Source organism: Mesoplodon bidens (genome assembly GCF_964165515.1).
Source record: "Mesoplodon bidens genome assembly, chromosome: 4".
Classification (NCBI taxonomy): domain Eukaryota; kingdom Metazoa; phylum Chordata; class Mammalia; order Artiodactyla; family Ziphiidae; genus Mesoplodon; species Mesoplodon bidens.
In genome coordinates, this window is record NC_138160.1 from 63,388,027 (window position 1) to 63,403,066 (window position 15,040).

At 37.4% G+C, this 15,040-nt stretch overlaps 1 protein-coding gene across 2 annotated transcripts in view; it reads right to left on the minus strand.

Moving 5' to 3' along the window:
* The window catches only part of AP3B1 (adaptor related protein complex 3 subunit beta 1), a 267,388-nt gene extending 258,554 nt beyond the window's left edge, over positions 1 to 8,834 (minus strand). For both annotated transcript variants that reach the window (XM_081231538.1, XM_081231537.1), the window contains exon 1: positions 8,555 to 8,834. In XM_081231538.1, coding sequence (XP_081087664.1) covers positions 8,555 to 8,682 — 128 coding nt within the window. In that variant the 5' untranslated portion in view covers positions 8,683 to 8,834. The remainder of the gene's footprint in view (positions 1 to 8,554) is intronic.
* Between the last annotated feature and the right edge of the window lie 6,206 nt (positions 8,835 to 15,040).

The following is a 15,040-nucleotide window of genomic DNA, read 5'->3' on the forward strand; positions in this document are numbered from 1 at the left end:
CCTTATTCATAAGTCTCTCGCTTATCCAGCTGCCATGTTAACTCACTCAGCTGCAGGATTAAAGACACTGGCCTTCTAATTAGGTCAATTCCTATCAGCAGTACAAATAATCAACCCATCAATAAGCAGACATTGACTATAAATTGTTCACTTTTGTAGATCTATGAACTCTTTCCAGCTGACATGCTAAATAAGTCTTCCTTAAGTATGCAAACCAAAGAATCTTATTCGTAATAATGTGAAATATAGGAAAATCATTTCCTTCTTGATTATTCCACTTTGGGCTCTTCGCTTTAAATTTTGAATTTGGACTGCAGGCAATTTGTTTTTGTCAGTAGTTCATTTATATACACAATTGCAATACTGTCCAATTATTTCACTATAATACATTTGTCATTCCATGAGCATTTGTAACTTTTCTGCAGTAAAAAAGAACATTTCAACTGACCATCTGTCTGATTTTTTTGGTTTTACTCATTCAGTTCTAGTAATGTTACCCTAAATTCTAAATATTTTTAGAAGTAATATCTCACATCTTTGGGATTTAATGGTAAGGCCTGAATTTAAGTATTCCATATTTTCTCCTTGGATTTCACAAAACCAGTGATCTTAACATAACACATCCTATATCAAGGGATGAATATTTTCTTGGTTGAGTATTTAAGATAAATTGTAAAAGTCAGAAGTGACTCTCCTGGACTTCTCTGGTGGCGCAGTGGTTAAGAATCCGCCTGCCAATGCAGGGGACATAGGTTCGAGCCCTGGTCTGGGAAGATCCCACATGCCACGGAGGCCATGCGCCACTACTACTGAGCCTGCGCTCTAGAGCCCGCGAGCCACAACTGATGAGCCCGCATGCTGCAACTACTGAAGCCCACGCACTTAGCGCCCCTGCTCCGCAACAAGAGAAGCCGCTGCAATAAGAAGCCTGTGCACCACAACAAAGAGTAATCTCCGCTCGCCTCAACTAGAGAAAGCACGCGTGCAGCAACGAAGACCGAACACAGCCAAAAATAAATAAATAAAATAAATAAATTTTTTTAAAAAAGAAGTGACTCTCCTCCAAGAAGAAATGCAAGCTAAGCAAATAAAATGGAACACTTACAATCTGTTGGAAAGTAGGACTCTGCAGTATTTCATCAATTTTTTGTTCAATGTGGTAAAATCTTATTTGATTTCAAGTATGTTTCAAGAATTAAATTACAGGAACCCTATTGCACCACTAAAGTGACAATCCTTAACCTGTGTAGTTAGCCCTTTGTAGAACTAACAGTCTTACTTATGTGAAGACAAAAACAACTAGTTCCTTCTTTTGTTAACAGCCATCTTGGAACAAATGACATTTACTTAGTGAAAGATCAATAAAACATTGAAATTGGGAGTTTCCTGGCAGTCCAGTGGTTAGGACTTAGCACTTTCACTGCTGTGGTCCAGGTTCAATCCATGATTGGGGAACTAAGGTCCCGCAAACCACACGGTGCAGCCAAAATAAAAAAAAATAAAACACTGAAATTGTTTATATTTTATATGTCTTTTGTAAATTAAAAAAAAAATAGGGTCCATTTTACATATACAGCATGGCAAATACATTGTTTACATCTCCATAACTAGATCTAGTGACCATAAATTCCAAAAGCTAAGCAGAATTAACAAGATAGAAGAGCACTTACCAAAACTGGAGTTATTAGAACTCAAGGGAATTTAATCTTCAGAAACTGAAGATAATGACAAGGACAAAGGTATGCTATGGAAATCATTAATGGAGTGTATTTTCATACTGGCAACACTGGACTCCTGAGCACGAGAGAAAGGAATTCACAATGAGGAGCCTGTGCCTCTTCATAATACGCTAACAACTCAGGACTCCAACATTTTCATCATCTCAGACTAAAATGTGTTTGACATTTTAAAATTACAGCACATTCATTTTCTTCAGTAAATCACTGTTTACAAAAATAAAGGCTTATAATAAATACCTTTTGGTAGGTATGAAAAGTTGAGAATTATTACACAATTCAACACTAATTTTATACTTGTATTACTTGTATTAGTTCACATTAGCCTTATCTCACCAACTAAATTCTTAAAGGCAAGATAAAGATCTTATAATTATTTCTTATTTTTCTGCTGAAAACACAGAGGAATTAACTATACTTACGGTATAGTTAAAGATGCCTTTAAGATGATATAAATAAAGTTAAAGATGGTATAAATAAAGATGCCTTTCAAGAATGGTATAGACTTCAAAAATCCTGATTGTAAAATTTATTCAACACTTATGTGACAATTCTAAGTCAATAACCCTAACCACAACAAAAACTCAAGCAATGACATAAAGAAAATGACTGTTTTGGAACTATATACAATTAACTTCAGGGTAATGCAATAATACATTAATAGGGATACCAGGCTAAATTTTCCTTCTGTATAAGGTCCACGGAGTCCAGTCATGCTTTATTTTTTAACTACGCTGGCTAAAGAAACAGTAAATATTAGTAGAATCTGAATCATTCAATTGAGTAAAAGACCTAAAACATTTATTATGCAAAATTATAAGCCAAACACTTTGCTAAGCACCTTCACATAAATTATACCATGTAATATTAGGTGAGTATGTGAAAGAAAGAGTCCTCTATACAATATTCAACAAATATTCAATGAGTCACTACAAAATGAAAATACAGAATGACTGAATGAGATAAAGGTATCAATGAAAATACTAGGAAAAGTAAAAAGAAAGTAGAGCAAGCTTTGAACAACTGGAACTATAAAACTGTCATATGAAAAAATTTTTAAATATGGTGTCAACCCTAATTTAAATTAAATATTATAAATAAAAAATTAAAATTAAATATTATAAATAAAAAATGGGAAAAAAAGTTTAAACCCTCATATGGAGACACAATGACTCTTTAAAGTATGTCTAAAATAATGTGTTATGGAGTGGCCAATATGGTGGAGGAGGAAGATCCTGAGCTCACATCCTCCTATGGAGGATGTAAATAAATAAATAAATTTTAAAAACAAAGTTAACTCAAAAACATCCCTATAAGAAGGTTGTTCTCATTCAGATACATTTCTATATGCCCTCTTGAAAGGGAGAAAAAGCAGTGCAGGTAAGTTAGATTTGCTGTAATTATATGCAAACTAGAGCCCCATTGTAATCCTAGTGGATTCCACTGAGAAACACTGATATTAAAGGTTAAAGGGTTATATGTAATGTAATTTTCATGGCTGATATCAAGCTGACAATAAATAAAATTTAAGTTAAAAAAGTAAGCTAGGCCTTATCATTTGCAATGCAAATACACTGATGTAGTATTGATTATATCATACTACTATATGATGTAGTACAACACAAAAGTATGCAGCTCTTCGTTTGGGTCTAAATCAGCTCTGTAAATCTAAACAAATGAAAAGTCCACCCCAATTTCAGCAGGGACTAAAACTGCTACCTTGGTTACCTATTCATTGTTAAATCCAATGGTCTCTTTTCAGCCTTCATTCTATTTGCCCTCTCTCTGCAATTCCTAACATAGTTGACCATTTCCTCTAACCAACTTTCCTCTCAGCTTCCTTTTCTTTTCTTTTTTTTTTTTTTTAACCTTTGTCTGGTTTCCTACCCCTTTGAGCACTCTTTAGCTAGTTTTTCTTCCATTCACACCTTAAATGTTGGTGTTCCCTAGCGATTTGTCTAAACTGCCTTGTCTCCTAACCAGAAAAATTCTCCCTGGGTGATTTCATCCATTCCCATGCTTTAATTACTACCCACAATTCTAAATGCTGACCTATAATCTATATTTTATCTAAATATGCATTTTTTTTTTTTTGCAACTCTCCTGGTTTCAGTATACGTTGCCTGAAGAACTCCCCCTGTTCTCCACCTGGCAAAAATCTTCCCAGGCTTTATGACCTAAAATATCACCACCTCAGCAAAGCTTTCAACAACTTTTCTTAATAGTGTTAGTTAATATTCTAGTTTAGAAATCATTTTCAACTATACCATCTTATGAAAAACTCACAAAACAGGCAAGTCCTCTCTAGAAATGAGGACACTGAGGTTTGAAGAGATCAAGCAACTTGAACAAGGAAACATTACTACAGGTGGAAAACATCAACTTAAATCCAGGCCTTCTCACTCTAGGTCCAATGCTCTTTCTAATACACTGTGATGTTCTCAAAAGAAAAGAGATTTGGAAATTTAGTAGTTTTACCATTGTTAAGAAAAATTAATTAGTATTGTCTGTTTCCTTCTAGAAATTAATTCCTAATTAAATGTTTAATCCAGAAATAAAAATACTAAAATTAATTTTTAAATTATACACACACAGCCAAATTGGTTAAGAGTTTAAGACAAAAGAAAAATAATTGAGGAAAAAGCTAAAAGCAATAAAAGTTTACAATAGTCTCAAAGGAAACGATTACAAAAAATTAATTCTTTACATTTTTAAATAATGAAATTGCAAACCTTGACACCAATCATCTAATACACAGGCTTGATTAACCAATAAATGATGTATAAAATCTCCTTTCGTAAAACCATTTAAGGCTCCCTAACTTTAGTTCTATTTAAAAGGGAAGGGAATAAATAAGATTGATAAATAGGATTAAATTCAGAAAACAAAAATCATCAATAATCCTGTGACTAGGAAGTGATTAGGCATCCTTGAGATAGTTAGCGAAGGATCAAAAGGACATAGAGCTTTAGGATAAGAGGCCAAAGAACAGAATAGTGGAAGGAGTTAGAACATCACCACTTTGCAGACACTGTGGTAAAGACTGGTTGAAGAGATTCATTGATGGCTGCTAAATATAGGGGATGGTGAATCTGATGAAGAGCAAAACATCTGCATGGTCTCCAACTGTCCCCCCCATAGATAGATTATTGGAAAAAAAATAAATAATGGACAACCCTTTACCTGGGAAAATTAACATCATGAAGATGGGCATCCTATGCCTCCCAACACAATAGTCTAAGAAGGTAGTACTGTAGCCTGGGATACATAACATGAATGTATGTATGAACCAGCAGAGACAAGTTGATTAACATGCTATAAAGTAATTGGCTTGTATTCTTCAAAAGTGTCAAGGTAGTGAAAGACAAAGGCTAAGGAACTATTCCAGATTAAAGGAGATTAAAGAGATATGAGAACTAAGTGAAATACATGATCCTGGACTGGATTCTGTACTAGAGAAAAAAATGTTTAAAAAAATTAAAATTATTTATTGGGACAAATGACAACACGGGGATTATAGACTGTAGATTGTACCAATGTTAAATTTCCTGAATATAACAGTACTACAGTTGTAAAAGTACTGCAGTTCTTAAAAAAATACACACTGAGGTATGAAGATAAAGAGACATGATGTATACAACCTATTCTCAGATGTATCAGAAGAGATAATAATATGGAACGTATGTGTCTGCGTGTGTATGGAGAAATAAATAAAGCAATGTAGCAATTTTTTTAAATTGGTGAATATGCCTCAGGAGTAGTTCTTTGTATTATTCTTGCAACTTTTTTGCAAACCTGAAACGATTTCAAAGTGTTGATAAATCATCGAAAATGAGAGCACACGTGCGCCACAACTACTGAGCCTGTGCTCTAGAGCTCGCGTGCCACAACTACTGAGCCCGCATGCCACAACTATTGAGCCCGCATGCCACAACTACTGAAGCCTGCGCACCTAGAACCCGTGCTCTGCAACAAGAGAAGCCACTGCAATGAGAAGCCTGCGCACCGCAATGAAGAGTAGCCTCCACTCACCGCAACTAGAGAAAGCCCGCGCACAGCAACGAAGGCCCAAGGCAGCCAAAAATCAAAAAATTAATTAATTTTTTTAAAAAAAAGAAAATGAGAGCAGAGGGGGTGGGCGAAATGGGTGAAGAGAGTCAAAGGCACAAAGTTCCAGTTATAAAATAAATAAGTCAGGGGGATGTAATGTACAGCATGGTGACTACAGTTAATAATACTGTATTGTTTACTTGAAAGCTGCTAAAAAAGTGAATCTTGAAAGTCCTCATCACAGGAAAAAAAATTGTAACTAAGTGTGGTGATGGACGTTAACTAGACTTCTTGTGGTGATCCTTTCTCAATATATAAAAATACCTACTGAATACCTACCTACCTTGTACACCTGAAACTAATACATTACATGTCAATTACACTTCGATAAAAAAATAAATTAGAGCAGAGGAACAGGGTAAGCTTTAAGTTTTTTATATAAATTTTGTCATTTGGGTTTTTAAAAAGGCAAGAAATATCACCCTTTAATAAATGAGAGAATGCAAGCTCAAGAGAGATTAAGTGACCACTTCCAGAACAGGGGTCTCCTTGTTTTTGTACAGCCCCATTAGGTTGCAATTCAATGGCCAAAATGTTTCTAATTCCTGAAAGCCTCAAGGTCATACACTGTCTACAACTACTATTCAAAGTTTTAAACTTTTAATGAGTTGTATGCATTCTCTAATAAAAGCACAATAAACTTCATCAAGTAGTAAGTAGCATATCCAAGTGCTCAAGAGAATGGGCTCCTAGATTAGATTGAGTTCAAATTCAGGGAATGCAGTGGTTCCAGCTTTGTGATCTTGGGCAAATTAACCACTTTGCTCCAATTTTCTCATCCGCAAAGTGGGATCAAAGAAGTAGGGGCTTCCCTGGTGGCGCAGTGGTTGAGAGTCTGCCTGCCGATGCAGGGGACACAGGTTCGTGCCCCGGTCCAGGAAGATCCCACATGCCGCGGAGCGGCTGGGCCCGTGAGCCATGGCCGCTGAGCCTGCGCGTCCGGAGCCTGTGCTCCGCAACGGGAGAGGCCACAACAGTGAGAGGCCCGCGTACCACAAAAAAAAAAAAAAAAAAAAAAGAAGTAGCTTTGGGTTGCTCCTTGATCCTCTGTGACACTTGAGCATCACAGAATAGTTTCCCATAAGCCATACTCACACTCAGCCAAAGGGTTGTTAGGAGGACCAAATGAAATAATACATGTAAAGTAGTGTGCACAAGCACTCTATAAATGTTAGCTATTTTTATTTTAAATCCAACATGCTCAGTCACCTCAACAGCACTGGTCATAGTCAAAGCCACACAGTTTTTTCCAAATCAGGCCCAAATCTGACAAAATAGGAAATGAAAGGCTCTAAAAGAAAAACATCTTAGAAGTTCACAAAACATAAAAGTAAATCAATTGTAAGCATATCACGTGCAAAACAGACCTCTACAGACATACATTAATTCAACAGTTGAAACATCTGCTAATAGAACAGCAGAGCTGCAACAAGCTCCTTGTTGGAACAATCTATCATCTAAATACACAGAAGGAAAAATGAAAAATTAGTTATATTACTTTTAAACTTTTCTAACCTGCGAATAAGGAAACAAACAAATAAACAAACCAAAAACTCTATTTCACACACTCCACACAGGATTTCAGTTAGCTTAATACAGTGAAAATGTAATCCCAATTTCAACTACTAGCACCTTCCAGAATGTCTTTTAAAATAAATTTGAAATTTAAATTAAATTTTAATTTATCTTTCTGACACCGCAAAGCCACCAGCACAGCTACTTTACCTTAATTTAGCATAAATCTAGTGTCAGCCTATTATGTGACCATAGTGTTTAGTTAGCACTGAGATTAAAAAAAAGAAAAATGTAAAAATGATTACAATAAAATACAAAGTTACCTGAATTCTGTAAGTTTAAAACTATTCCTTCGCCCCCCAAAAAATCAATGCAGAGCGGGCGGAGGGGTTCTTTCCTTTTTCGGTGGTACTTATAATACTCTTAATAATTCTTTTTTTTACTCTTAATAACTTTTCAAAAAAACAAGTATACAATGTTTAGTGTTCATTTTAAAAATTCACACTATTAATTTGTAAAATTTTACCACTTGCTCAGAGTAACACTAAATATTCTCTACTCATATGCTTATTACTGTGTTTGGGATTGGGGGTGGGTTTTTTGTTTTGTTTTTTGTTTTAGGGGTTTGTTTTTGTTTTTGTTTTTGTTTTTGTCTGTAGTGCAAAGGACGTTGCCCGACAACATTAATGTCTGTATAAACCAGCTTGTCCCTTCATAAAGCGCCTAAAACACCTCCTCGCTCCTGCATTCGAGGGTCACAGAACAGTTTCCCATTAGCCACACTCACGTTCCCTCTCAACTCCCCAAACACCCCTTCCACGCTAGTGAGCGAATTTCTCCAGGTGTGATCAAGCAAACATTAAATTAGCTTGAAGCGTTTGTTCAAAATTCAGATGCCTGTGCCCCAACCCAGACCAATTCAGAGTCTTTGGGGATAGCACCTAAGGGCTCCAAATGGCTCTTTTTTCACTGAAGTTTGAAAACTACTAGAGACTCCCCTCCACACACTCATCCCAAACTCCCAACAACTCCCATCAGTCCCAACTGATTCAGCTGCGGGAAACATTACCGCTCGGCTCCGGGGCGGTCTCAGCGCGACCCCACCCCTCTCCCGGGAGCCCCATCTCGGTGCCTGCTCCTCCCGGGCACCAGCTCCCCAGTCCCGTCCCCACACCCCAAACGTTTCTCCTCACTTCTTCATATCGCTGCTAAAGAGGCCGAAGGCGCCGGAGGGGGAAATGGTTGAGGTCGCCTCCTGACCCAGCTCCGTCGCCTCCCCTCCTCCGGACTGCTCACTGTAAGCGAAGCTGTTGCTAGACATTGCTGCGGTGCTGCCGAGTGTCGGGTTGGCCCTGCCGGGGGTTCTCTCCGACGGGCTCCCGTCCGAGGGACGCGAAACCAAACTACTTCTCCTTTGGAGGGGCGCCCGCAAGCGCTTCCGGACTCGTCACGGCTCCCAAAGCCGACCTGGCGGTCCACCCCCTGCGCATGCCCAGTGTGCAGGCGGCCGGAGCCCACCCCCGCGCCGGGCACTCCAGGGCCTGACTGGATTTGCCTTCTCCGGGTTTTTGAGGTAGCTGAGAGGCTCGGACCCCGGCTCTGCGGAAGGCAGGCCTCGCGCATACTGGAGACTATAGACTCTCGACTTTTAAAGTTTTTTTGGAGACAAATACCCGTGTGTCCATTTCGATCCCCTAGGAGGTTCCCGAGCCCGGACACCCCTTTGTCGGACTCCTGTTGTAAACCAGTAGCTTTCAGATTTTTCCTGAAACTCCAGTTAACACACCAGATCAACTTTCCTAAACATATCAGGGTTGCTTTTCCTGTTTAAGCTGGTTTCTGCTCCTCCCCCTCCAGCCATCTGTGTCTTACACCTGCCCCAGGCAACCTTTGTCGCAGATCTCCGCGTTTAAAGGAAACCTCCAGGGCCCTGTCTTTGAGGATCCACCGCCTGCCAGATGTGTTCATTGCAGTGAAAGCTTTAAACGAAAATCCTGAGGCCGTTGGTTTCAAGGAGCTAGTGATTCCTACTGGCGTCTGTCTACCAAAAGTGGAATAAAATAAAATAGAGTGCGCCTCACGCCCCAGGAGTAGCCTATCATCTGGGCACCTCCTTCCTTTGTTCTGCCGCTTGTGGTATCACTTACTAAAGTCTTCTGGGGAGTCAAGGCAGAAAGTTGCCTGGCCCCTGAGTAGCACCTGAGAAAGCTTCCCAGGAGTAACTTCCCTCAGCCTGACGTTTCGGGTGGATTTCAGATCCTACCCTACGCTTTCCGTACTGCTTCCCCTTTAGGCAGACTTTGAAGCTTAGAGCGCTGAGAAACTGTCAGGGGACTACGGAAACAGTCTGGGGAGGCAGCGCCTGGGTGGGGGAGGGGAGAGCGTCGTACAAGGATTAGATTGCTGTCCTCACCTCCTCTAATGGCCACACTAGAAACAACACTGAGGTATCACTACGTACCTACCCAGATGGCCAAAATCCAGAACACGGACACCACCAAATGCTGGTGGGGACGGGGAGCAACAGAAGCTCTCATTCATTGCTACTGGGAATGCAAAATTGTACAGCCACATTGGAAGATAGTTGGGCAGTTTCCTTCAAAATTAAACATACTCCTACCATATAATCCAGCAATTGAATTCCTTGGTACTTATCCAAAGGAGCTGAAAACTTATGTCCATGCAAAAATCTACACAGATATTTATAGTAGCCTTATTCCGAATTACCAAAACTGGGAAGCTATCAAGATGTCCTTCAGTAGGTGAATGTATAAACAAACGGTGGTACATCCAGACAATTAAATATTATTCAGTGCTAAAAAGAAATGAGCCATCAAACCATGAAAGGACATGGAGGAAACTTAAATGCACATTATTAAGTGAAAGAAGCCAATCTGAAAAGGCTACATACTCTGTGATTCCAATTATACGACCTTCTGGAAAAGGCCAAACTATGAAGACAGTAAAAAGATCAGTGGTTGCCTCTAATTGAGTTGGGGAGAAGCGGGATGAAAGGGAGAGAACAGAGGATTTTTAGGGCATTGAAAATGCCCTATATGATACCATAATGATGGATACATGTCTCCAAACCCATAGAATGAATAACACCAAGAGTGAACCGTAATGGAAACTATGAACTTTGGGTGATAGTGATGAGTCAATATAGGTTCATCAATTGTAGCAAATGATCACTCTGGTGAAGATGTGGTAACCGGGGAGGCTGTGCATGTGTAGGGGCGGGGCATATATGGGAAATTTCTGTAACTTCCTCTCAATTTTGCTGTAACCTAAAAATATTCTAGAAAATAGAATCTTAATTTTAAAAAAAAAAATATTTTTAAAAAGAAAAGCCACACTGTTACTTTGGAAAAAAGCACGGCTCTAGGTGGGGGAGGACAGAACGCCCTCCAAACTTCATATTCTGGTCAAAACTTGGCAGGTTTTTTCTTCAGCTGTTGGAATACCCTTCCAGGGATGAAATGATGGAGCACCTAAAATGTTTTGTTGTCAGTATCGATGATATCGATCAATTTAGGGAATTTCACCTACAGCTGATTTTTCCTGATGATGATGATATATACTTAGTAGATGGCTTAGTATGTACGAGGCACATAAATGATTTTCATATATTAATTTATTTAATAGTAGAAGAAGCTAAGGTTTGCTTTCCTTTATCTGTGAAATAAGGACACTGATATACACATACCCTAGAGACTCTTTGGCATATATTCCTGGGCATAGAATTTCTTGGTTGTAGATTATATGCACCTTTACTGAATATCCTAAATTGTTCTCCAATATAATTTTAACAGTTCACACTCCCACAGCAATGTATGAGAGATCTTCTTTCCTCACATTCTCACTAATACTTTGTTTTCTTAAAAGTTTTTATCCTCATCAATATGATAGGTATGAATATTATTTTATTGTAATTGATTTTCATTTTTGTGTTCATAATGAATTTAAACATCTTTTTATGATATTGTTCCATTTGCATTTTCTTTTCTGGGAACTGCACATAAAGAAATTTACTCAATTTTACACTGAGTAGTTTGTTTTCCTTATAGATTTGAAGTTCTTTATTCTTGAGTCTGTCTTTCACTGCTTGATTTTATTTGGTAATATTTTCGTATTTTAATTTTTTCATGCAGACTAGTGTAGGAGATTGAACTACAATTTTTTTTACATTGCCCTTGAATGGTGTGGGTATTATGATTATATATTCCTCAAAATATTTGTTGGGTAACTGTCTTTTTCTCTTCTCTGGATTATTATGTATAAGATGCAAAGCATATATTCTTTAGAAAAACAGATGAAACTTTCTTTTATCACTGAAAATATATTAGGGACTTGACAAGATGAATTCCCTTACTGCCTTAAGATTCTAAGACTGTTACAGAAGTATTCTTACAGAAATATACAAAAATATATAAAAATAATAACTACATACATTGAGGTCTAGTGTTCACATCTCTTCAGAATTCAAAAAGCTTTTATATATTTATGACGTTTTCTGACAGGAAAAATGGTCATGCTTCCAACCAGAAGAAATATCAGCTCTAGGTGAACCAAAGACTTATTCTTTGATGCTTGTTACCAAGCCAAAAGCAGATTTTTCTGTTTCCTACCCACATATATAGAATCTCAGGATCATTGATAAATATGCTACTTTTTCAAAATGATTTTTTCCCTAACCTTTTAACAAAATTTTTATTGAATTTTCTGATTTCAGCTTCTGTTCATTTGAACCCTCGTGATAATAGGTGTTAAATTTGGTATATATATTTTCAAACTTTTATCTAAGCATAGAAAAACAAATTATACAAATCATACATGTGTATATTTTACCAAATGTCAGTTAAAACTGTATCATCAACCCCCGATCGCTGCAACTGGAGAAAGCCTGCGCGCAGCAACGAAGACCCAATGCAGCCAAAGATAAACTTATTAAAAAAAAAAAAAAAAAAAGCCAGGGTTACATTTCTTCAGGGTTTCAAAAAAAAAAAAAAAAAAAACAGGACACACACAGTGAGTCAGCATGGCCTTGGCATGTGGGGAGGGAGTCTTATCATCAAAGGAGGACCAGCATTGGTGTCCCAGGAAAAGGGACATTTAATCTTTATTTTTAACATGGACGCTCTTTACTTTTGGTCAATGTGCCCTTTTTCTTTAATAATTAAAGCAGATGTATAATGTACGTTTGATAGGCCCCAACAGGCTATTTTAGTTAACATAAAATTAAAGTTAACTCATGTATAAACCAGAATGACTTCCCTATATCTCAATATGTGAACATTTCTTTTATCACCCTCCTTGCGTCAAACCTTTCTGTCCTTGTTATGGGGATGTCAACTCCATGACGGCACCCTGTCCTTGGCCAGGTCCCGAAAGAGACAGCAGAGCCAGGGTGGGCAGTGAAAGCCTTCAGCCAGTGGCACCTTGGTCCTTGAACTTTTAGTTTTAACCTCTATGGCAAACTCTAAACCAACTAAACTCCCAACTTCCAATTCAATTTTCTGCCCTTGTGTCTTTGTTCACACCAGTTCGTGGGCCACGACAGCTGTCATCCTTTTTTTCCTGCCAATTCACTCTGAAACTTCCCCTGATCCCCTTCTTTATGAAATAGCCCTTCTTTTTCTCCAGATCTCTTTTTTTCCTCTGAATCCATGTAATATTAAACCCTTTCCTAAAAAAACAAACAAAAAAAAAAAACTGTATTATCATTCTGCATCTTATTTTTTCTTTTAATGTATTATGGAAATCTTTCCATTCCATTAAATGTGGCTGCCTCATTGTTTTAAACATATACATAATAGCTCATTCTCTGGGTGCACCTTTATGTATTTAGTCAACAGCCTATACAACATTGGCCATATGTGTGTTTGTACACTAGCTTCAATTTTTCCATAAAGTAAGATCCCAGAAGTCCAATAGCTAGGTCCAATGATGTGCACACTTAAAATTTTAATAGATAGTGCCAAATGTATAACCCAAAAGGAGGGTACCATTTATCTCTTCTACAAATATTCCTCTGTTTCACCATACCCCTTCCAGCAATGAATATTATAAATCTTTTTAATGTTTGCTAATCTTATTGGCAAAAAATCAATAATAAAATCCTCACTATTGTTTAAACTTTTATCTCATTTGTTGTAATTAGGGTCCACATAATAATGTATTGTCCAAATTGGAAACTTTTAAGACTCTTTATGACACTAGTCATAATTTTACTGGAAGAGCACATATAAACCAGGCCTTTCCCAGGGAAACAGGACTATATGATTACCCCAAATGGGATGGAGTTAAAGCATACATTAATTGGCCTTTTGAATTTTTTCTATTAATTATGCAGAGTTGACATTTGCTTATTTTTAAATGAGTTATCTGTCTCTTTTATTTGTAGGCACATTATAAATAATGAATGTTAAACTTTACTCTTTATTTTCTAGGAGAGTGTAAGTTATAAAAATTGATTCAAAAAGTTGTAGGAAACATGAATAGACTAAATAATTATAGAAAAAATTGAAAAAGTTGTCAAAAATCTACCACCAGAGAGATACTAAACCAATACAGTTCTATTAGGCCTATAAGGACTTCCAATTTCTTTTATGTTAAACTATTACTGAATTTTTAAAAAGAAAAAGACAAAGCATTTCCAAATTCATTTTGTTAAGACCAGCATTAATGAAATCCAAGCCTGGGGCTTCCCTGGTGGCGCAGTGGTTAGGAGTCCGCCTGCCAATGCAGGGGACACGGGTTCGTGCCCCGGTCCGGGAAGATCCCACATGCCATGGAGTGGCTGGGCCCGTGAGCCATGGCCGCTGAGCCTGCGCGTCTGGAGCCTCTGCTCCGCAACGGGAGAGGCCACAACAGTGAGAGGCCCACGTACCGCAAAAAAACCAAACAAGCAAACAAAAAAAAAAATGAAATCCAAGCCTGACATTTTTTTAATACAAAAAAAGGAGAGCTATATAGACTTTCTAAATAATATACTGAACTAATATTAAATGAAAACATAAAATTACCCAGTAGGTTTTACATATAATAAAATAATTTTTAACATTAAAAAGCTTATTATATTTATTATATATAGTATATATATCAATAGATATTGGAAATGGATTTAATAACACAATCAGCTCTTCTGATTTAAAGTTATAGTTAATAACCTAAGAAATGGAAGGAAATAGTGTAACCATTATTGTGCATACACAGTAGTCCCCACTTGTCCACAGTTTTGCTTTCCATAGTTTCAGTTACCTGCAGTCAACTGCAGTCCAAAAGTATTAAATGAAAAATTCCAGAAATAAACAATTTATAAATTTTAAATTGCATGCTGCTCTGAGTAGCATGATGAAATCTTGTGCTGTCTCACTCTATTCTGCCCAGGACATGAATCATCCCTTCGTCCAGCATATCCATGCTGTATACACTAACTGTTCGTTAGTCACTTAGTAGCCATCTCACTTATCTGTATCACAGGGCTTGTGTTCAAGTAAACCTTATTTTATTTAATAATAGACACAAAGTTCAAGAGTAGTGATGCTGGCAATTTGAATACTCTCTTACTGTGCCTAATTTATAAATTAAATATTATCATTGCTATGTATGGATAGAAAAAAACATAGTATATGTACGGTTCAGTACTATTCATGGTTTCAGGCATCCACTGGGGTTTT